General features: G+C 46.2%; 1 protein-coding gene across 2 annotated transcripts in view; it reads left to right on the top strand.

Annotated features, from left to right (window-relative positions):
• Nucleotides 1-1,246: 1,246 nt before the first annotated feature.
• The window catches only part of LOC126100803 (transcription termination factor 2), a 255,850-nt gene continuing 234,692 nt past the window's right edge, over nucleotides 1,247-22,404 (top strand). Inside the window, exon 1 of one of the 2 annotated variants that reach the window (XM_049911433.1) lies at nucleotides 1,247-1,345. Coding sequence is in view for 1 of the 2 variants with exons in the window: in XM_049911432.1 (XP_049767389.1) it covers nucleotides 1,786-1,803 (18 nt within the window). In the remaining variant the exon portion in view is untranslated. Of the gene's footprint in view, nucleotides 1,346-1,680; nucleotides 1,804-22,404 lie in introns of those variants that run through there. The other variant, XM_049911432.1, reaches the window with a different exon arrangement.

The raw sequence follows: 22,404 nt of genomic DNA on the forward strand, positions 1-22,404 counted from the left end.
TTCTTTGCCTCCAAGAGTTTGTTTAGTATCGGAAGGCATATGTGATTCTATTAATGATTCTAAAATAAGCGCAAGTATGGACAAAAACCATGAATAGAGTGGCAAGCTACAACACATTCGTGAAGAAACACTTGTGACATTGGACAGAATTGCAGCTTACCACGTTGATATCAAAAGAATATAAACACACAGATTCACATGTAAGAAGCACAGACATGTACCTCTACATGCAAAAGCGATCGACAGCTCGTTTATCGTTCTGTAGGCCTACTGTGTGTGTCATTGTTGCCTGTTGCCACAAGTACGACCTTAATCTTTATACTATTCAAAGTGGGGAAAGCAACTGCCAAATAGTGGCAGAAATATGCTTAAAACATTATAATGAGCTGATTCCATTACATTTCACGAAAAACCAAATATTTGAATAATTTTCAATCTGTCTGTAGGCACTTTCCTTGTCCCATAATAGTTTCGCTCGATCTGCACATTCTGACACTTCACACGCTTTTGTAAGATATGAACAGCTGCACTTAATCTAACCACTTTATCGTCAAAGCACGTCTGTGGTGACGATTCGCACGAATCTGGCACTGATACATGGAGAGCTGAACTGGCTGCTTCTGTGTCATACGACTGTTTTACAGCTTTAGATTGACTGTCGAATCTTTGTGGCAGTTTCCTCTTCATCGTCAGTTGAGGTGGCTTATTTAGGATGTCAATGTGGGTACAGCATTCCACACGAGTTTGTTATTGTCTGCGTTCATGAACGGGTTTTCTTCGAAATGTAGCGGACAAATCCTAATATTATTACGCAGGTAAACTGGGTCTTTCTTCATAAGGTCTTCTCGTCTGCTATTAACAAGCCATTTCCTGCTCCTAAAACGACACATTCATCATTTATACACATATAGTTTGCAAGTGAATCCTGATGATACAGTTTAGTAACATGATGGTATATACCTCTCAGGATCCTTAGGAAACCTACAAAGAGACAGCTGTGGTGTCTTCTTCCTGTTGTTGCTGCAATTTATTGCGCTACAAACGCTCCCGATGGTAAAAACCACTGTATAAATCAAAATAATCAATCACTATTCGCTTTCACGATCACGCCGAACTCACAGTTCAACCTACCAGCCGCTTGGGGCGCTGCTGGCGCTGTAGGCAACAAAATCGAGGCGAAGTTTCGCGACTGTTATGTTAGACTGTGGTCGATCATAATAAAGAAAACAATGAACATCTTTGGCATTGTGTGTATCTTGTCTGTGGTTCTGTTTGGCACTGTTTGAATTTGAATTGAGTGTGGCAGAATTCTTTTGTGCGGAGAAAAGCTTATGTAGCATATGTTGTGAGTAAATTTTTTTGTTTAGCGACATGTATTGTCGTATTAAGATGATGATAAGAGTTGTGTGTTGGTCTCGTATGTCACTGTCCTCCCCCGAAAGCAAACGAGCAGTAAACTTACGGCCTTCTAGCGTTCAGCTGATTTGTTTTCCGCAGATTACCAAGGAAAATTTGAAGACCAGCATTGAATTTTTTTTGTGTCTTTTAACCTCGACTTTTGTTGTGCGACATATTGACTTTACAATAATGTGTGTGACAACTGAGTAACTATTTTGCCGTATGACAGTTTCAGGGTGTGAGCTGCTTTCAAATTAACTGGTCGTGTTTATTTAATTCGCCAATTATGTTTGATATGACTGATGTGTATTATCCGTCGATCATAGTGTGAACATCATCGTGCTGTTAAGCTGTCGCGTTGCCGGCCTAGAAGTCGCTTATTCGTGTATGCAGACTATTGGCTTTGTGAGTTAGCCTCCTAATAAGATTCTGATTTACGCAAATTACTTTCACTTACGTTTTGCTGTCTTTCAGTTCTTGCTAAGTTATAAACAACTGTTTACGGTTGTGTTTAATGAAATAATGTGAAAAATTGTCATGTTTGTTGGTAAATTTGCATACGTTAAGGAATTTCTAATGTCAAAGCCACCTTTTAAGATTTGCTTTAATCGCGTGTAGTGCTTGAGCTTCACTGAACGTATTTGTAACCCAATGTTTGTCAGTAATTACATTTGTAGACATAAGAGCAATATACTACATAACCTCTCTCTTAAGGAGCACAATCGTATGTCAGTGGGAGGGACTTATGGTGAGAAGTTGGGGACAGCAAGTTGTGGTCAGTAAAGCCAACAATCTACTCTTGGTGTTCCCCGCACATGCAATTGGGAGCAATGTAATGTGCCTTCACATAGTCCATTGTCCTGTGATGTATTGGTTCCTCCTTCAATGGGAAGGTCTAAATCAAACCATACAATCCAAGAAATTATCTAAATATGCCAAATTCAGTATTGGTAACAAATGATTCTAATAAGGAACTACACACAGGAAACAAAGAGCCCCCCCGCCCCTACACACACACACACACACACACACACACACACACACACACACACACACACGCGTGCGCGTCACAGTTGTAGGTCAAAGAATGTACTGATATCACCATACATTCTACATACATATAAATATAAGTGGTCCTCCATGCACAATGGCCCCTATCTTTCCATTGTCTGAGAATTTTGACTTTGAAGTGTATCTCTTGACTGTAGGTGACTAGTGTGTGTGCGTGTGTGAATAACTTAGTCCACAATGAACGGATAGGTTGCATTCAACAATGTCACAAGCCCTCACATCTTGGGATACTGAGAAGAGGCTTGTAATTTAATTTAGGACATTAACACGAGGTATGATGATCAGGAACTTTATGCTTCCAGGCCCCCTCCCATTCTCGAAGTAATACTGGCAGGCCTTATTCTGCTTCCAAAAACTGCCTCCATTCCTTTCTGTTTTGTTCTCATTTCCTCTGAGTTTTTCAGTTCCCAGGGCTAACAGGTCATCCATCCAGCACTCCTTCCTCTTATGGGTGTCTGCTGTTTGGTTTTCCCTTGAGTGCATTCTGCACCTGTCTTTCTTGTATACATGTTACATGGCCCACCCATTGGATTGTTCTGCTCTTCAGCTTTTGTAGGATTGTTAGTTGTTGCTTCAAGAGGTAGATTTCCATGATTTTCCTCCTCCTCCATTCTCCTTTATGTAAAATAAGTCCCCATCTCGTCTTTTAAATATTAATAGTATTTTATTTTGTTGTTTAGTCATGCTCCAGGTTTCTGAACCTGGGCATATCGCTGTGTTGTATATTCTCATTTTAGTGCTCACTCATATTGATTTTGAGCTTAGCATTTTCCTGAGGCAGTACCTGTATTTCATTCCCACTGCCATTCTTTTCCTGATATCCATTGCTGTGCTCTGTTGCTGGTAAACCAGGGTCCCAAGTATTTGAAGTGGTGAACTCTTTCGAACCTCATGCCATATGTCTCAAGAAAGCCTTGCTACTCTTGTCTTCTTCCTAATTGTGTGATTTCTGTTCTGTCTTGATTTAGCCCAACCTTCTGTACATATTTGTCCATTTTCTGGTCCATTTCTTTCAATTCATGGTTTAATTCCTTTAGCAGTACTATGTCATTTGCATATGCGAGAAAATTGAAATTACCGTTTATCTGCACTCCTGTTACTTACATTCATTTAATGCTTTCTAAAAGGTGACGTTGAATAGAACACACATGAGAGTATCCTATAGTTGGAGACCTATCACAGTCTCGAACATTTCTGATGTGACCCCTCGAAAACGAACTGCTGTCCTTGATCCATCCATAGAAGTTTGCGCTATTCTCAATAGCTTCTCATAGTTTCTGAAGCCACATGGTGCACTATATAGGCTATTCCTGTGGATGATGTTGTATGCACATTGAAGACTAATGAGTAGATTATAGATATATCTGTCATGTTGCAGTGTTTTCAAACAATTCTCTTAGGGTGAAAATGTGATCTGTTGTCGATCAGTTGAATCGAAAGCCAGCCTGGTATTTCTGTATGTTGTTATCTATAAATGGCTGTAATTTTCTCAGGATAATGACTGACAGTATCAGGCTTCTGGATGACTTTTCTGAACTGTACCCCATTCTCTAGTTCATTTCCTTCACCACTTTTCCTTTCCCTTCAACTCTTCCACCAGAAGGAGGAGCCACTGGCACCGAAACCTTGTAACAGTTAAACCTTTCTGTGTGTATGTTCTCCTGCTGCCACTTGGTGAGAAGACTTTTTATCCATCCATTTACATTATTTTGTCAATAACCCCATTCCATTTTGCTTCCTTTCTCGTAGGCCTATATCGGATGTATTACGGGCAATTTTCAGTCTTCAGGCCATCTGTCACTCTTCCATATCAACAGGATTAGTTCATATATCTCTTACGTGCCAGCTGTCACCTCCCTCTTTGATTAATTCTCCTGTTTGCTATCCTCCACTGGGGCCTTGTTATTTTTGAATCTTTTGATTACAGTCTTTACATTTTCTTCAGTCACTTCCCATTCATCTTTTCTTTCCTCCGTGGTGTCTTCAGGTAGCATCTGCATCTCAGATTCTTTGAGATAGCAAAGTTGATCATCCTCTGACCGTTGTCATTGGTCTCATCATGCAAACTGTATCTTCCTATAACTGGTATGCAGAATTCTTCTTGTCTTCCATTTCGATTAAAATTTCCCATGACTATCTTGATGACTCTAGTTGGTGTGCTCTCAGTTGTTTGTTGTAGTTCGTCATAGAACTCTTCCCTTTCCTTGTATGTTTTATATTTGGTCGGGTTGTGGTTATTGATAAGTACAATGTCTGACTGACTCATATCAGCAAATAAACTACTTCATGGAGTTTGCAAATTTCCCACAAAGGAGGACTAAAGATTACGCACCAAACCAATAATTTCATTTGGGAGACATTAAAGGAAGGTGTCCCACACATAACCTGCTTAAAAGAGTTTTGTGCCAGCTGGGGTTATCTGTAAATGGGTGTGGGCTTAGATTTCAGGGGAACTTGCATTGAAAGAATAAGCCTTATGAGACTGAAAAAATATCGTCACTCTGAAATGAAAACAAAACCCTAACCAAAATTAGGACAGTGTGTTTGAAAGTGGATAGCTTTGCACATCCGTGAAATGTAAATCTGCTGTTGAGTAACCACCAGTAGCATCTTACTTCACCTTGTGCATTGAAACATGCTCAGATTATTCCTGGCAAGCTGCCGGTGTGACGTTTGAGACTTTCCTGAGCTCAAGCCTGTCCCACTCCTTGACTGCAGCCTTCCTGGAGTAATACAGTGTTGAAGGTATTCCTGTGATGATGTACTGTAAGTTGAAGGTGATCCCAAACATGCTCAGTCAACTTGTTTTTCACAGATAATAGTTGATAGTCTCCTGGGAGGAAACTTCATTAGTTAAGTGCAGTGTGCTTATTCGTTATTGTCTGTAAAGATAAACCTATTGCTTAAATTTAGGATTTAGGATTGGACGGTAAGTTAGGGGACCCTGTCCCGATACTGCACAGACCTCAGAATGTGACTCATCTCTCTGCTGAATCCCTATGCCTGAATGCCCAAGTTATGCATTGGTACCCTACCTTCTGAACAACGATCATCTGGTGTCGCACAAATCCTCATTGCAGAGAACCTGACAAATCCGCAGCTCGTGGCCTAGTGACTAGTGTTGCTACCTCTGGATCATGGAGTCCCGGTTTGTTTCCCGGCTGGGTTGGGGATTTTTTCTGCCCGGGGAATGGGTGTTTGTGTTGTCCTCATCATTCATGAAAGTGGCGATATTGGATGGTGTTCAGATTAGGAATGTGTACGGGTGCTGATGACCGCTCAGTTGTGTGCCCCACAAACCAATCATCATCATCAGAACATCACAACATTTACCCAAGTTCGATTCCAGGCATTCCCTTGCACATTATGCCACACAGCAATGTACTGTTTGTATTGGACACCTTGGGACTGTTTTGATTATGTGGAGATGACTACATACTGCCTGGGTTGACACGACCATCCCAATTACCTCCAAAGAAAATGCCACACACTGTTGCGCTCTCCTTGACATTCCTAGGAGCCATAGTTTGTAGGTAGCGATATTCCGTTGGTGTTATTGGCTGTGGACAGCTGTTGCAGGGCAAATATTCATGTTTTATGTATTTGGATAATGATTGATTATTGGGGTCAACAGAAACATCCGATCTCACGCGTCGGCTTTGACCCATGACGTAAGGGTGTTGTGGTGTGTGACGTCATTACGGCGCGGAGTTTGGTTTGTGAGTGTGGCGTGTTTGTAGATGTCATGTTGTTGTTTGTTGTGCCCTCTGGTGGTATGTTCATGGTTTTCGTTTGTTTGGTGTGTTGGGTGTTGGGCTCAGTTTGCTGTTGGTCAGTGGTGAGTGCTGCGTGCGTCTTTTTGAAGCGGAATTTGTATTAGTGAGTTAACGGTTTTGTGTGATGGTTAATGTAATGATGATTGCTGTACGTCGGCTGAGTTTGTTATTAAGTGTATTCGGTTGTGGTTTTTTGTTCAGGAATGGATATGAAAGACCGGATTAATAGTTCTCGGTTGAGGGCTATTTTCGTCTTTATGATACGTATGCGACGTTTTTATATCCGCCATATTTGGTATTCGTATTGGGAGATGTTTTTGAGTTACATAGGTCAAAGGTAGTGGTCGATCCTAAGTTATGGGATTGGTAGCTGCTGTTGAGCTATATAGTTGGAGGGAAGTGTTCAATCTCAATGTTTGGTGGAGTATGTTGATTTTTGTAATGGGAGATGGGATCGGGAGTTCCTGTTGAGCTATATAGGTAAAGGGAAGTGTTCGATCCCAATTTATGGGGTCGGGAGCTGCTGTAGATATATGTAGGTGAAGGGAAGTGTTTGTTCGCAATGTTTTGCGCTGTATTTTGATTTTTGTATTGGGGGATGGGATCGGGAGATGCTGTTGAGCTATATAGGGCAAGGGAAGTGTTGGATCCTAATTTATGGGATCGGGAGCTACTGTAGATCTACATAGGTCAAGGGAAGTGTCCGATTCCGGATAAGAATGTGTTTTGTGGTATTTGGTGAGTTTTGTGATGTCGATTTTTTTCGTCGTCTTGCGTGGTTTTGTATGGCGGTGGGTGGCTAAATTTGTGTATATTTAGTTTCTCCCCACCCAAAAACCCCCAATTTCCCACGCTTGTCCCGTTAGTCATTAGGCTTTTTGTGAAACCTGTGTGTGTGTTGTTTTTCTATGTATTTTCGTCTTTGTGATACGTGTGTGTGGTGGTCTTCAGTCCTGAGACTGGTTTGATGCAGCTCTCCATGCTACTCTATCCTGTGCAAGCTTCTTCATCTCCCAGTATCTACTGCAACCTACATCCTTCTGAATCTGCTTAGTGTATTCATCTCTTGGTCTCCCTCTACGATTTTTACCCTCCACACTGCCCTCCAATGCTAAATTTGTGATCCCTTGATGCCTCAAAACATGTCCTACCAACCGATCCCTTCTTCTAGTCAAGTTGTGCCACAAACTTCTCTTCTCCCCAATCCTATTCAATACCTCCTCATTAGTTACGTGATCTACCCACCTTATCTTCAGCATTCTTCTGTAGCACCACATTTCGAAAGCTTCTATTCTCTTCTTGTCCAAACTAGTTATCGTCCATGTTTCACTTCCATACATGGCTACACTCCATACAAATACTTTCAGAAACGACTTCCTGACACTTAAGTCTATACTCGATGTTTACAAATTCCTCTTCTTCAGAAACGCTTTCCTTGCCATTGCCAGTCTACATTTTATATCCTCTCTACTTCGACCATCATCGGTTATTTTACTCCCTAAATAGCAAAACTCCTTTACTACTTTAAGTGTCTCATTTCCTAATCTAATTCCCTCAGCATCTCCCGACTTAATTTGACTACATTCCATTATCCTCGTTTTGCTTTTGTTGATGTTCATCTTATATCCTCCTTTCAAGACACTGTCCATTCCGTTCAACTGCTCTTCCAAGTCCTTTGCTGTCTCTGACAGAATTACAATGTCATCGGCGAACCTCAAGGTTTTTATTTCTTCTCCATGAATTTTAATACCTACTCCGAATTTTTCTTTTGTTTCCTTTACTGCTTGCTCAATATACAGATTGAACAACATCGGGGAGAGGCTACAACCCTGTCTTACTCCTTTCCCAACCCCCCCCTGCGGGTCCGGGGTAAGAATAGGCCCGAGGTATTCCTGCCTGTCGTATGAGGCGACTAAAAGGAGTTTCAACCGTTTCGGCTTTCCATGTGATGGTCCCCCTTGGGGTTTGACCTCCATTTTTCTAAATTTCTACAGAAGTACGAGCCTTTTGGGGAAGGACACCTTACGTGGTGTACCACTGGTCCTAAGTGCACTCAGACCTTGGCACTCAGCATTGCACCGGCGTTGTAACCATACCCACTATTACTCAAATTGGGCCTAAACGCCTTTTGGGTTGTCCCAGTTACGCCCATAGTGCGTCTCCATCTGCACCAGCGATCATGATGGACTTTCCATGGCACCAGAAATCCAGCACGGTAGCCAGCCCGTTGTGGTGGGGTCGTCATGTACCCTCTAGGTTGTAGCCCCCTGACAACACAGGGATCATACTGCCGATACCTGAGCTGCACCCTCCCCACGTCGGCCAAGGAGTAGATGCCCGTCTCCTTGGGGCATCAGGACTCCCGGCAATGGTCATCCTGCCAGGTGGCCCTTGCTGCGGCTGGGTGGCGCCCGTGGCGAGAGCCCCTGGTCGGAGTGGGTGGTATCGGGGCGGACGTTTCGCAGATGAAACGTCACCACGTATCGGGCCGCTCTGCGGCCGAGTCTTTCAAAAGAAAAGGTACCGTTTCTAGTTCTGGTTCTCCTGCCCCTTCCCCCTTGGCCACTCCATGGGAGGAGGGACAGGCCCGCCGGCTTGGAGCGAAGTACTTCCCCCGCTATTTGGTCTGTTCTCGAACTGATGGGGGGACATTCGCCACCTCCAAGCCCATGTTCTTTGTTCAGCACATTGAGGACATCTTCGGGGAAACCGAGGCTCTCAGCAAGATGCGTTCAGGGTCCGTTCTTATCAAGACCACGTCCGCCACACAGTCGGCGGCGCTCCAGGCGTGCGACCGCCTAGGGGACATCCCAGTCTCCATTGTCCCACATCTGGCACTCAATAGGACGCAGGGGGTTATTTTTCATCGTGACCTCCTGCTACAATCTGATGAGGAGCTCAGGGCCAACCTGGAGTGCCGAGGCGTGCATTTCGTCCGGCGAGTCCAGCGCGGCCCCAAAGACCGTCGCATCGACACTGGGGCCTTTATCCTCGCCTTCGAGGGGGACGTTCTCCCGGAGAAGGTAAAGGTAATGTGCTACCGGTGTGACGTGCGACCCTACGTTCCGCCTCCTATGCGCTGTTTTAGGTGTTTGCGCTTTGGGCACATGTCGTCACGGTGTGAGGCTGAGCCCCTCTGTGGCGATTGTGGACGTCCTCTTCGTGAGGAACATACATGCATCCCACCACCTCGGTGCGTTAATTGTCCTGGCGTCCACTCGCCTAGATCCTCAGACTGCCCCGCATATCAGAAGGAGAAGAAGATACAAGAAATCAAAACTTTGGATCGGCTGTCTTATTCTGAGGCCAGGAAGAAGTACGACCGCCTCCATCCCGTGCCATTGACCACTTCGTTTGCCTCAGTTGTGTCCACTCCTTCCGCGGTATCCTCACCCCTCTCCTGTCCCCCCTCCGCCTCCTCCGCCCATCAGGGGGCTCTGCCTCCGCCTCCCAAATCCCTCCCTTCCAAATCCTCCTCCCCCGTGGCCCCCACCCCCTCTGCCCCAGGGGCCACCCTTCCTCCTCCTTCTCCCCACACGCCACCTGAGAAGCGATCCTCTTCTCAGGCGGCCATCGGGGAAACGTTCTGGACCCCGGCTTCCGAGGTCCGGCGTTCCAAAACGGACCCCGCGCGTGAGGACCTTCTTCGGGTCCAGCCCACCATCCCTGTGCCTCCTCGGCCTTCCAAGAAGGCCTCCAAGAAGAAGTCTCTATCCCCCTCTCCACCCCGGCGCGTTTCGACTGACGCTCCATCCGCGAGTCGCCGCTCCCGGCCGTCCTCAGTTTCGCCGGGACGCTCTGCTGCCAGGCGCTCAGCTGGCCTTTCGTCGGCAAATGATGCTGCCCCTCCTACACAACCAGGGACAGCGGCCGCAGCTGGCGACCAGTCGATGGAACCGGATCCGCCTCCCGTCGGTTGTAGCGTTGTTCCCTCGCAACCTGGCCCTCCGCGGCCGTCGAGGTGACCAGCTCTTCCCCCGTCTCGTTCCCCCAACTTTTTGACTAGCGATGGCGTTGTTTCATTGGAACATAAGAGGTATTCGATCTCATCGGGAGGAATTACAACTGCTCCTCCGCCTGCACTGTCCGCTCGTCCTTGGACTCCAGGAAACCAAGTTGCGCCCGACTGACCGTATTGCCTTTACCCACTATACCTCGGAGCGGTATGACCTCACCCCTGTGGACGGTGTCCCAGCTCATGGTGGGGTCATGTTGCTCATTCGGGACGACGTCTATTACCATCCCATCCCATTGACCACCCCACTCCAAGCAATAGCTGTCCGCATTACTCTTTCTGCTTTTACTTTTTCAGTTTGTACCATCTACACTCCACCGTCGTCTGCTGTTAGTCGGGCTGACATGATGCACCTGATCGTTCAGCTTCCCCCGCCGTTTTTATTGTTTGGCGACTTCAATGCCCATCATCCCCTTTGGGGCTCTCCTGCATCCTGTCCAAGAGGCTCACTCTTGGCAGATGTCTTCAACCATCTCAATCTTGTCTGCCTCAATACCGGCGCCCCGACTTTCCTCTCGGACTCCACTCATACCTACTCCCACTTGGACCTCTCGATATGTTCTACCACTCTTGCCCGTCGGTTCGAGTGGTATGTCCTTTCTGACACCTATTCGAGCGACCACTTCCCCTGTGTCGTTCGTCTCCTGCACCACACCCCATCCCCACGTCATTCGAGCTGGAACATACTGAAAGCTGACTGGGGACTTTACTCATCCCTGGCGACCTTTCCGGACCACGATTTTCCCAGTTGTGACAGTCAGGTCGAATACCTCACGGCTGTTATCATCCATGCTGCCGAACGTTCCATTCCTCGTACTACTTCTTCACGTCGCGTTTCCGTCCCCTGGTGGAACGAGGCTTGTAGGGACGCCATCCGTGCTCGACGACGTGCTTTACGCACCTTTCGCCGCCATCCTACGTTGGCGAATTGTATTGAATACAAACGACTCCGAGCGCAATGCCGTAGAGTCATCAAAGACAGCAAAAAAGCTTGTTGGGCCTCTTTCACCGGCTCCTTTAACAGTTTCACTCCCTCTTTACTCCCTCTTCCGTCGTTTGGGGTAGCCTGCGCCGGCTGTCGGGCATTAAGGCCCACTCCTCGGTACCTGGCCTGACCTCAGGTAATGCGGTCCTTGTTGATCCGGTGGCTGTCTCCAACGCCTTTGGCCGCTTTTTCGAGGAGGTTTCAAGCTCCGCCCATTACCATCCTGCCTTCCTTCCCAGGAAAGAGGCAGAAGAGGCTCGGCGACCTTCCTTTCACTCGCTGAATCTGGAAACCTATAATGCCCCCTTTACTATGCGGGAACTCGAACGTGCGCTTGCACTGTCCCGGTCCTCTGCTCCGGGGCCGGATGACATTCACGTTCAGATGCTGGCACACCTTTCTCCGGCGGGCAAAAGCTTCCTTCTCCGTACCTACAATCGCGTCTGGACCGAAGGTCAAGTCCCCATGCGTTGGCGTGACGCCGTTGTTGTTCCTATACCCAAACCCGGGAAAGACAGACACCTTCCTTCTAGTTACCGCCCCATTTCTCTTACAAGCTGTGTCTGTAAGGTGATGGAGCGCATGGTTAATGCTCGGTTAGTCTGGATTCTTGAATCTCGACGGCTACTTACTAATGTCCAATGCGGCTTTCGTCACCGCCGCTCCGCTGTTGACCACCTCGTGACCTTGTCGACATTCATCATGAACAACTTTTTGCGAAGGCGCCAAACGGTAGCCGTGTTCTTCGACTTGGAGAAGGCTTATGACACCTGTTGGAGAGGAGGTATCCTCCGCACTATGCACAGGTGGGGCCTACGCGGTCGCCTGCCCCTTTTTATTGATTCCTTTTTAACGGATCGAAAGTTTAGGGTACGTGTGGGCTCCGTATTGTCCGACGTCTTCCTCCAGGAGAACGGAGTGCCTCAGGGCTCCGTCTTGAGCGTAGCCCTTTTTGCCATCGCGATCAATCCAATTATGGATTGCATTCCACCTAATGTCTCAGGCTCTCTCTTTGTCGATGACTTTGCGATCTACTGCAGTGCCCAGAGAACATGCCTCCTGGAGCGCTGCCTTCAGCGTTGTCTAGACAGCCTCTACTCATGGAGCGTGGCAAATGGCTTCCGGTTCTCTGAAGAAAAGACGGTTTGTATCAACTTTTGGCGATATAAAGCGTTCCTTCCGCCACCCTTGCATCTCGGTCCCGTTGTTCTCCCATTCGTGGACACAACTAAGTTTCTAGGGCTCACGTTGGACAGGAAACTGTGTTGGTCTCCACATGTCTCTTATTTGGCAGCCCGTTGTACACGTTCCCTTAATGTCCTCAGAGTTCTTAGCGGTTCATCTTGGGGAGCGGATCGCACTGTCCTGCTTCGCTTGTATCGGTCCATAGTCCGATCGAAGCTGGATTATGGGAGCTTCGTCTACTCATCCGCCCGGCCGTCCCTCTTACGCCGGCTCAACTCCATCCACCATCGGGGGATACGTCTTGCGACCGGAGCCTTCTACACTAGTCCTGTCGAGAGTCTTTATGCTGAAGCTGCTGAGTTACCGTTGACCTACCGGCGCGACGTACTGCTGTGTCGGTATGCCTGCCGGCTGTCGTCTATGCCCGACCACCCCTCTTACAAGTCCTTCTTCGCCGATTCTCTCGACCGTCAGTACGGGTTGTATGTGTCTGCCCTGCTGCCCCCCGGAGTCCGCTTCCGTCGCCTGCTTCGACAATTGGATTTTGCCCTCCCTACCACCTTCAGAGAGGGTGAGAGCCCGACACCACCTTGGCTCCAGGCTCCGGTTCATATTTATCTCGACCTCAGCTCACTCCCGGAGGATGGTACTCCGGCTGCAATGTATTGCTCACGGTTTGCCGAACTTCGTGCTCGACTTGCCGGTCACACCTTTATTTACACCGATGGCTCCAAAACTGACGATGGTGTCGGCTGTGCCTTTGTCGTCGGGGCCGCCACATTTAAATACCGGCTCCTCGACCAATGTTCCAGCTTTACGGCCAAGCTTTTTGCTCTCCATCAGGCCGTTCAGTATGCCCGCCGCCACCACCATTCATCATATGTACTCTGCTCTGACTCACTCAGTGCTCTTCAGAGCGTTGGAGCTCCCTATCCGGTCCATCCCTTGATTCAACGGATACAGCAGTCCCTCCATTCTTTCGCTGATAACGGTGGTTCTGTCAGCTTTCTGTGGGTTCCCGGACATGTGGGAGTGCCTGGGAATGAGGCTGCGGATGCTGCAGCCAAGGCTGCAGTCCTCCTGCCTCGGCCAGCCTCCCATTGTGTCCCGTCATCCGACGTTCGTGGGGATGTCTGTAAGAGGCTTGTGTCATTGTGGTGGGATGCTTGGTCATCCCTCCAAGGAAACAAGCTCCGGGCAGTAAAACCGCTACCAACTGCTTGGACAACATCCTCCCGACCATCTCGGCGTGAGGAGGTCCTTCTGACCAGGTTGCGGATTGGGCATTGCCGGTTTAGCCACCGCTACCTGCTCTCCGGTGACCCAGCCCCGCAGTGCCCTTGTGGTCAGGCATTAACAGTGCGCCATGTTTTATTGTCGTGTCCCCGTTTTAGTCAATTTCGTGTTGTCCTGTCCCTGTCATCTACTTTACCGGATGTTTTAGCTGATGACGCTCGAGCAGCTGCTCGTATTCTGCGTTTTATAACTTTAACTGGCTTGTCCAAAGACATTTAATCTTTTTACTTATTTTGTCTGCATCTTTGTCGGGTCCTTCTGGTGTCCCCTCCATCCCCTTGAGTTTTACCGGATTCCATGTGCTCTAACAACAGTGACTGGGTGCTAATGACCTCAGCAGTTGAGCGCCCTTAAACCCAACAAAAAAAAAAAAAAAAAAAAAAAATCCTTTCCCAACCACTGCTTCCCTTTCATGCCCCTCGACTCTTATAACTGCCATCTGGTTTCTGTACAAATTGTAAATAGCCTTTCGCTCCCTGTATTTTACCCCTGCCACCTTCAGAATTTGAAAGAGAGTATTCCAGTCAACATTATCAAAAGCTTTCTCTAAGTCTACAAATGCTAGAAACGTAGGTTTGCCTTTTCTTAATCTTTCTTCTAAGATAAGTCGTAAGGTCAGTATTGCCTCACGTGTTCCAACATTTCTACGGAATCCAAACTGATCTTCCCCGAGGTCGGCTTCTACTAGTTTTTCCATTCGTCTGTAAAGAATTCGTGTTAGTATTTTGCAGCTGTGGCTTATTAAACTGATTGTTCGGTAATTTTCACATCTGTCAACACCTGCTTTCTTTGGGATTGGAATTATTATATTCTTCTTGAAGTCTGAGGGTATTTCGCCTGTCTCATACATCGTGCTCACCAGATGGTAGAGTTTTGTCATGACTGGCTCTCCCGAGGCCATCAGTAGTTCAAATGGAATGTTGTCTACTCCCGGGGCCTTGTTTCGACTCAGGTCTTTCAGTGCTCTGTCAAACTCTTCACGCAGTATCTTATCTCCCATTTCGTCTTCATGTACATCCTCTTCCATTTCCATAATATTGTCCTCAAGTACATCGCCCTTGTATAAACCCTCTATATACTCCTTCCACCTTTCTGCCTTCCCTTCTTTGCTTAGAACTGGGTTTCCATCAAAGCTCTTGATATTCATGCAAGTGGTTCTCCTTTCTCCAAAAGTCTCTTTAATTTACCTGTAGGCAGTATCTATCTTACCCCTAGTGAGACAAGCCTCTACATCCTTACATTTGTCCTCTAGCCATCCCTGCTTAGCCATTTTGCACTTCCTGTCGATATCATTTTTGAGACGTTTGTATTCCTTTTTGCCTGCTTCATTTACTGCATTTTTATATTTTTTCCTTTCATCAATTAAATTCAATATTTCTTCTGTTACCCAAGGATTTCTATTAGCCCTCGTCTTTTTACCTACTTGATCCTCTGCTGCCTTCACTACTTCATCCCTCAGAGCTACCCATTCTTCTTCTACTGTATTTCTTTCCCCCATTCCTGTCAATTGTTCCCTTATGCTCTCCCTGAAACTCTCTACAACCTCTGGTTCTTTCAGTTTATCCAGGTCCCATCTCCTTAAATTCCCACCTTTTTGCAGTTTCTTCAGTTTCAATCTGCAGTTCATAACCAATAGATTGTGGTCAGAATCCACATCTGCCCCAGGAAATGTCTTACAATTTAAAACTTGGTTCCTAAATCTCTGTCTTACCATTATATAATCTATCTGATACCTTTTAGTATCTCCAGGATTCTTCCAGGTATACAACCTTCTTTTATGATTCTTGAACCAAGTGTTGGCTATGATTAAGTTATGCTCTGTGCAAAATTCTACAAGGCGGCTTCCTCTTTCATTCCTTCCCCCCAATCCATATTCACCTACTATGTTTCCTTCTCTCCCTTTTCCTACTGACGAATTCCAGTCACCCATGACTATTAAATTTTCGTCTCCCTTCACTACCTGAATAATTTCTTTTATCTCGTCATACATTTCATCAATTTCTTCATCATCTGCAGAGGTAGTTGGCATATAAACTTGTACTACTGTAGTAGGCATGGGCTTTGTGTCTATCTTGGCCACAATAATGCGTTCACTATGCTGTTTGTAGTAGCTAACCCGCACTCCTATTTTTTTATTCATTATTAAACCTACTCCTGCATTACCCCTATTTGATTTTGTATTTATAACCCTGTAATCACCTGACCAAAAATCTTGTTCGTCCTGCCACCGAACTTCACTAATTCCCACTATATCTAACTTTAACCTATCCATTTCCCTTTTTAAATTCTCTAACCTACCTGTCCGATTAAGGGATCTGACATTCCACGCTCCGATCCGTAGAACGCCAGTTTTCTTTCTCCTGATAACGACGTCCTCCTGAGTAGTCCCCGCCCGGAGATCCGAATGGGGGACTATTTTACCTCCGGAATATTTTACCCAAGAGGACGCCATCATCATTTAATCATACAGTAGAGCTGCATGTCCTCGGGAAAAATTACGGCTGTAGTTTCCCCTTGCTTTCAGCCGTTTGCAGTACCAGCACAGCAAGCACCAGTTTGGCTGGCAACTTCCTTTACAGACAACCCTTCTTGCTGTAAAGTGACAGTGCCTTCATTGCATGCTTCTTTCTGGCTGCCTAAAGGCCAAATGTTTTAGAGATAGCAGCTGAATGTTTGAATGATGTTGCTGTGGTGTATGCCAAGTTTCAGCAGCAACTACCTGTGGTGACAATACTTCTTGTGATCAACTGAGGTTGGCAGTATTACTTGTCTGCTATTATTGGTGACATAACTGTGTTGGCCGGCCGCGGTGGCCGTGCGGTTCTAGGCGCTCCAGTCCGGAGCCTCGCTGCTGCTACGGTCACAGGTTCGAATCCTGCCTCGGGCATGGATGTGTGTGATGTCCTTAGGTTTGGTAGGTTTAAGTAGTTCTAAGTTCTAGGGGACTGATGACCACAGCAGTTGAGTCCCATAGTGCTCAGAGCCATTTTTGAACCATAACTGTGTTGTGTTGTGTGATGTCATGATGGCGTGGCATAAAGTAAATGATTTTGTTGCTGGAATATGCAGTGGCACTCTGTGGCTTGGGAGCTTTAGGTTTCTAAATTATTCTTGAGTGGTATTAGTGATTCATTGGTCTGCTTTAGTGCTGTTTGGAAGAAAAATATCAGAACTGTTTGTGGCTGTTAGTTTATAAGTTATTTTGATATTGGCAGTTATCGAAATAGATTTGTTTTTGGGTATAGAATTATCAGTGCAGTATGTTGTTTATGGTTGGAATTTTTATTTTACGTTTTATATTTTGTTAGTTAATATGACAATGAATTTCATGAATAGGTTGCGTCGTGCCACTATGGAGGATAACACATTGACCATGATTAAAATCTTGCAGCTGTTAAGTCCAATTGCTTAATATGTGAAGACTCACATTTGTGGAGATTGTATGAGATTGACCAAAGTTGCTGAATCTCGGACAAGGAACCAGGGTAAAATTTTACTTACAACATCCACAATATAGTTTGCTAATGTTGGCAACACAATTGATCTGTGCAAGCACACTGATTAAATATATCAGTATTTTTTAATTATGTCATTGGAGGATATAGGTGGATCAGTGTTTTTTAATTAAATCGTGGGAAAAGGCATGTGGATCAATGATTTTTTAATATATCGAACATGCGACTCTATTAGGAAAAAAACATTAATTCACCCACCTTTTCTCATGATTTAAATAAAAAACATTAATCCACGTACTCGGTGTGCTCACACAGAGCAATTGCACATCGCCAACATTTGCACACTGTCCTGCTGCTGCCGTAAGTAAAATTTAACTCTGACCAGTATATTTGGTGATGTCGCTGGCACACCATAATAAGGCACTAAATACAAATTAAAAATGAAATCGCAGGTTCTGCCTTAAAAACAGTGTAAATACCATAAAAGCTCTATTGCCAAAAGTAATCAATGAACAGATCCAATCTGGCTGTTTTCCCAAGTGCATACCTAAAGCAAGCAAAACTAATAGCTACTCATACTTAAAAATGATGATGCAGAACATGTAGAAAACTACAGACAAGTGTCCATCAATTTGAAAATTATTGAAACACTAATGGAAAAATAGATTAATGAAGTATGTAACTAAATGTAACCTTCTTTGTAATGAACAACATGGTTCCAGGCCCAGAAGAGGTTCAAAATCTGCTATTGCAATTATCCTTAATTTATGAGCATGAGTGTAGTTATAAATTAAAAGTATAAAAAGTTTTTTGTCATTTCGTTAAAAATTTATGAAGAATTAGATTTTCAAATTTTTGTTAAAAATTGCTACATCCTGGAGTAGGAACTTGCAATTTTCTCTGGAACCAGATGCAATACAGAATGGAAATGTCATTTTAATGGCCTTTGGATAGGGTTTCATTTGGTATGCAGCATGATGGTGTGTAAAATATTAAATAAATTTTAAGATTCTAAAAAAGCCATCTTAGGTAGGACATCCACTGCATGAATGACATCTGGCTATTCTGGGTATGCAAAAGTAAGAGATGGACCTCATGGATGAGGAAATGTCACTTTTAGTTTGTCTTCCTCTTCACCTTTCCCAAAAATGTGTGCAAGCCACCACTTGTTGTTACACGTTGTTTTTATGTATCCACATATACCTGGCAATGACAGTGGTTTTTTGAGTTTGGTGGTTAACCAGTATAATTAACTTGAACCATATGATGAAATCTTGACAAAGCATTTTGTCATGTCTGAAACTACAGTAGTGAATACATGACTTGTTTGAGTCGCTGGATTTGCTAATGCTTTGCAGAAACGACTGTTTAGAAATGAGGTCTTCGCTATGAAGTTGTCCCAAGTTAAAAATGTGAAATGTACTCCAGATATGTTGTCCAGTGCCCAGTTGAAAGATTGCTGAGGTGTAAGAATTTGATTGTCATATGGCTGTTGGAAACTTTCTCGTGTTGCCAATGTCTTGACTGTGCCACCAGCTTAATCACTAGGCCCTTTTCCGTGAGATGTTGCTGAAAAGTTCCATTCAGCCTTTATGCCAAACGCAGCTTGATGCCCCTGCCCCTGTGGATCCAGGGGTAAGAATAGGCCTGAGGTATTCCTGCCTGTCGTAAGAGGTGCCTAAAAGGATTTTTATACATTTCGGCATTTATGTGATGGTACCCTGTAAGGTTTGACCTACATTTTTCAAAACTTTTCCGAAGAGCGAGCCAAATGGGGAAGGGCGCCTTACATGGTGCACTGCGTCCTTCGTGCACTGAAATCTTTAGCCCACTTTCTCGTCGTCGTGTTGCCCATTCTCCATCTCTTGGACGAGGACACCTTCATGGGTGCATTTTCCATCATGCAGTGTCGCTTTCTGTGTCGACGATAAACATGGACTTCGTTGCACCTGATATCCAGCATGGTAGCCAGTCCTGGTGGGACTGCCATGTACCTTGTTGGTTGTAACCCTCTGACCACACAGGGATTGCTCTGCTGATGCATACGCTGTTAACTCCCCGTGTATGCCAAGGGGTAGATGCCAAACTGCCTGGGGCATAAGGACTCCCAGCAGTGGCCATCCTTTGCTGTGGCTGGGTGGTACCCATGGGGAGGGCCCCTGATTGGAGTGGGTGGCATCAGGGCGGGTGACACGTGATGAAGCGTAGTCCATCATCTCTTGCTGATGGTGAAACACCAGCAGGCTGTAAGCGTTCATGAGCTCAATTCAATGCACAGAAGTATGATCCCAAATCATTCCCCCCTGGCCACACTGTGGGAGGAACGTTAGGCTAAGAATGGCAGCGGATCTTATTCGCCCCGGAATCTTGTATGTTCGAGAGCTGGTGGGGATTCTTTCATGACGATGAAGCCTCAGTTTTTTGTTGAGCATTTAGAGGACAAGTTTGGGGAGGTGGAGGGATCTGGGTCAGTCTTGATCAAAACAGCATCGGGGGCCAGTCACGGGTGTTACTCACTTGTGGCAAGCTGGGGGTGTTTCTGTAACCATCACACCCCCATAAGAACTTAAATGTGGTCCAAGGTATCATATTTCACAGGGACCTTCTTTTGCAGTCTGACAGTGAGCTGCGTGCCAATTTAGAGCAGCGAGGTGTACATTTTGTCTGGCGTGTCCACGGAGGTCGGAGGGATAATCAGGTTGCCACCGGTGCCTTTATCTTGGCCTTTGAGGGTGATACATTGCCTGAGAAGATCAAGCTGATGGTCTACCGCTATGATGTAAAGCCCCATATCCCTTCCCTGATGTAGTGCTTTAAGTGCTGGAAGTTCGGCCATATGTCTTCTCGCTGTACTTCCAGCATCACATGTCGAGATTGTGGACGCCCATCACATCCCAATACTCGATGTTCCCCGCCTCCCATCTGTGTCAGCTGCGGAGAGCACCATTCACCTTGCTCACCAGACTGCAGAATTCTCCAGAAAGAAGGGAAAATCATGGAGTACAAGACCCTCGACAGACTGACCTACACTGAGGCTAGGAGGAAATTTGAACACCTGCATCCTGTATGTATGACATCGTCTTACGCCACTGCTACAACAGTTCTGGCACCATCAGCTCTGCCAACACCAGTCACCTCTCAGAGCTGGAAGACTACACCTGCCCCTTCGATGGTGGGGGGGCATTTCCCCCCTGTTGCTCCTGCACCAAGCAACACCCCCCAACCATCGGGGATGTCCATCCCCACTTCTAAACCGGAGAAGCGTAAGTCTTTCTTCGACTTCTCTCGCTAAGAAAGGGTCCCTTGGGTCACACTTTTTCCAGGTTTCTGCTACTGGGAAAGGTGACACCCGCCAGTGGCTGAAGAGCCCAAAAGCATCTGGTCGTAGGGCGTCACACTAATCCTCAGTCCCAGAGACTGAATCAGTGAAGTCCTCCCAGCCAGGGAAACCCAAGGAGAAACGAGAGAAATCGAAAAAGAAAACCCCTAAGACCAAGGAAATTGCAGTGGCGCCCACACCAGCGGTACCTACAAGTTCTGCCTCTGAGGATGGGGTGGAGATTTTGGCGTCCACTGAGGACCTACATCTTGCCAGACCCTCTGACACAATGCATATAGACTGCTCACGCAATAAGTCGATGGCAGCAGGTGACTCTGAGGTGTAAACTACCTCATTGGATGTTTCATGCCTTCCCAGTCTCACGATGACGTCATCCTCAAATGGAATTGCGGCGGTTTTTTCCACTGCCTAGCTGAGCTATGGCAACTGTTAAGCTTTAACCTGCATTCTGCATTGCCCTCCAGGAAACCTGGTACCCACCGATCCCGTTCCTTGGCCTCCTCGGCTATAAGGGATACTACATGAACCGTAGAAACTATAATTGAGTGTCAGGTGAAGTTTGCATTTATGTTCTAAACTCAGTCTGTAGTGACACTGTGCCCCTTCAAACCCCTCTTGAAGTTGTGGCTCTCAGATGAGGATGACACAGGACATAACTGTCAGCAATGTATATCTTCCAGATGGTGCAGTACCCCTGAATGTATTAGCTGCACTAATTGATCAACTCCCTAAGCATTTTAATGCCCATAACCCCTTGTGGGGTGGCACTTTGCTTACTGGCCGAGGCAGAGATGTCAAAACTTTAGTACTGGGGCTGCCATACATTTCAGTGTGGCTCGTGGTAGTTACTCGGCCATTGATTTATCAATTTGCAACCCAGGACTTCTTCCATCTATCCACTGGAGAGCACATGTCGACCTGTGTGGTCGTGACCACTTCCCCATCTTCCTGTCACTGCCCTGGCGTCAGGGCCACAGATGCCTGTCCAGATGGGCTTTAAAGAAGGCAGACTGGGAAACATTCACCTTTGCTGTCACCGTTGAATCTCCCTGCATGCGGTAACATCACTGTGATGGTTGAGCAGGTAACTACAACAATTGTTTTTACGGCAGAAAACGTAATCCCTTGCACTTTAGGGTGCCCGAGGCATAAGACAGTCCCTGGGTGGTCGCCGGAAGTAGCTGAAACAATAAAGGAGCATTGGCGAGCTCTACAGTGGCATAAGCGGCACCCTTCCCTGAAGCAGTTCGCCAGGTTATCAAATGATGGTAGCATGAGTGTTGGGAGAGATACATCTTGACCATTGGGTGTCATATGTCACCTTCCCAAGTCTGGGCAAAGATCAAACCTGTTTTTGGGTACCAGACCCCAACAGGTGTTCCCAGTGTTACCATAAATGGCGTGTTACCTACCGAAGCAAAAGCGATTGCCGAGCACTTTGCTCGAGCCACTGTGTCAGAGAATTACCCCCCAGCCTTTCGCACTCTCGAACGGCGGCCCGAAGGGAACGTCCTCACATTCACTACATGCCACAGTGAATCCTATTATGCCCCATTTACAGAGTGAGAGCTCCTCAGTGCCCTTGCACTTTGCCCCGACACAGCTCCTGGGCCTGATCAGATCCACAGCCAGATGATTAAACATCTCTCATCTGACTACAAGCGATATCTCCTCATCATCTTCAACCAGATCTGGTGCGATGGTGTCTTTCCATTGCAGTTGCGGGAGAGCACCATCATTCCGGTGCTCAAACCCGGTAAAAACCTGCTTGATGTGGATAGCTATCGACTCATCAGCCTCACCAACATTCTTTATAAGCTGCTAGAACATACTGTATGTCGGCGGTTTGGAGTCACCTGGCCTACTGGCTCCAAGTCATAGCA

Source organism: Schistocerca cancellata, chromosome 9, assembly GCF_023864275.1.
Source record: "Schistocerca cancellata isolate TAMUIC-IGC-003103 chromosome 9, iqSchCanc2.1, whole genome shotgun sequence".
NCBI classification, from domain to species: Eukaryota; Metazoa; Arthropoda; class Insecta; order Orthoptera; family Acrididae; genus Schistocerca; species Schistocerca cancellata.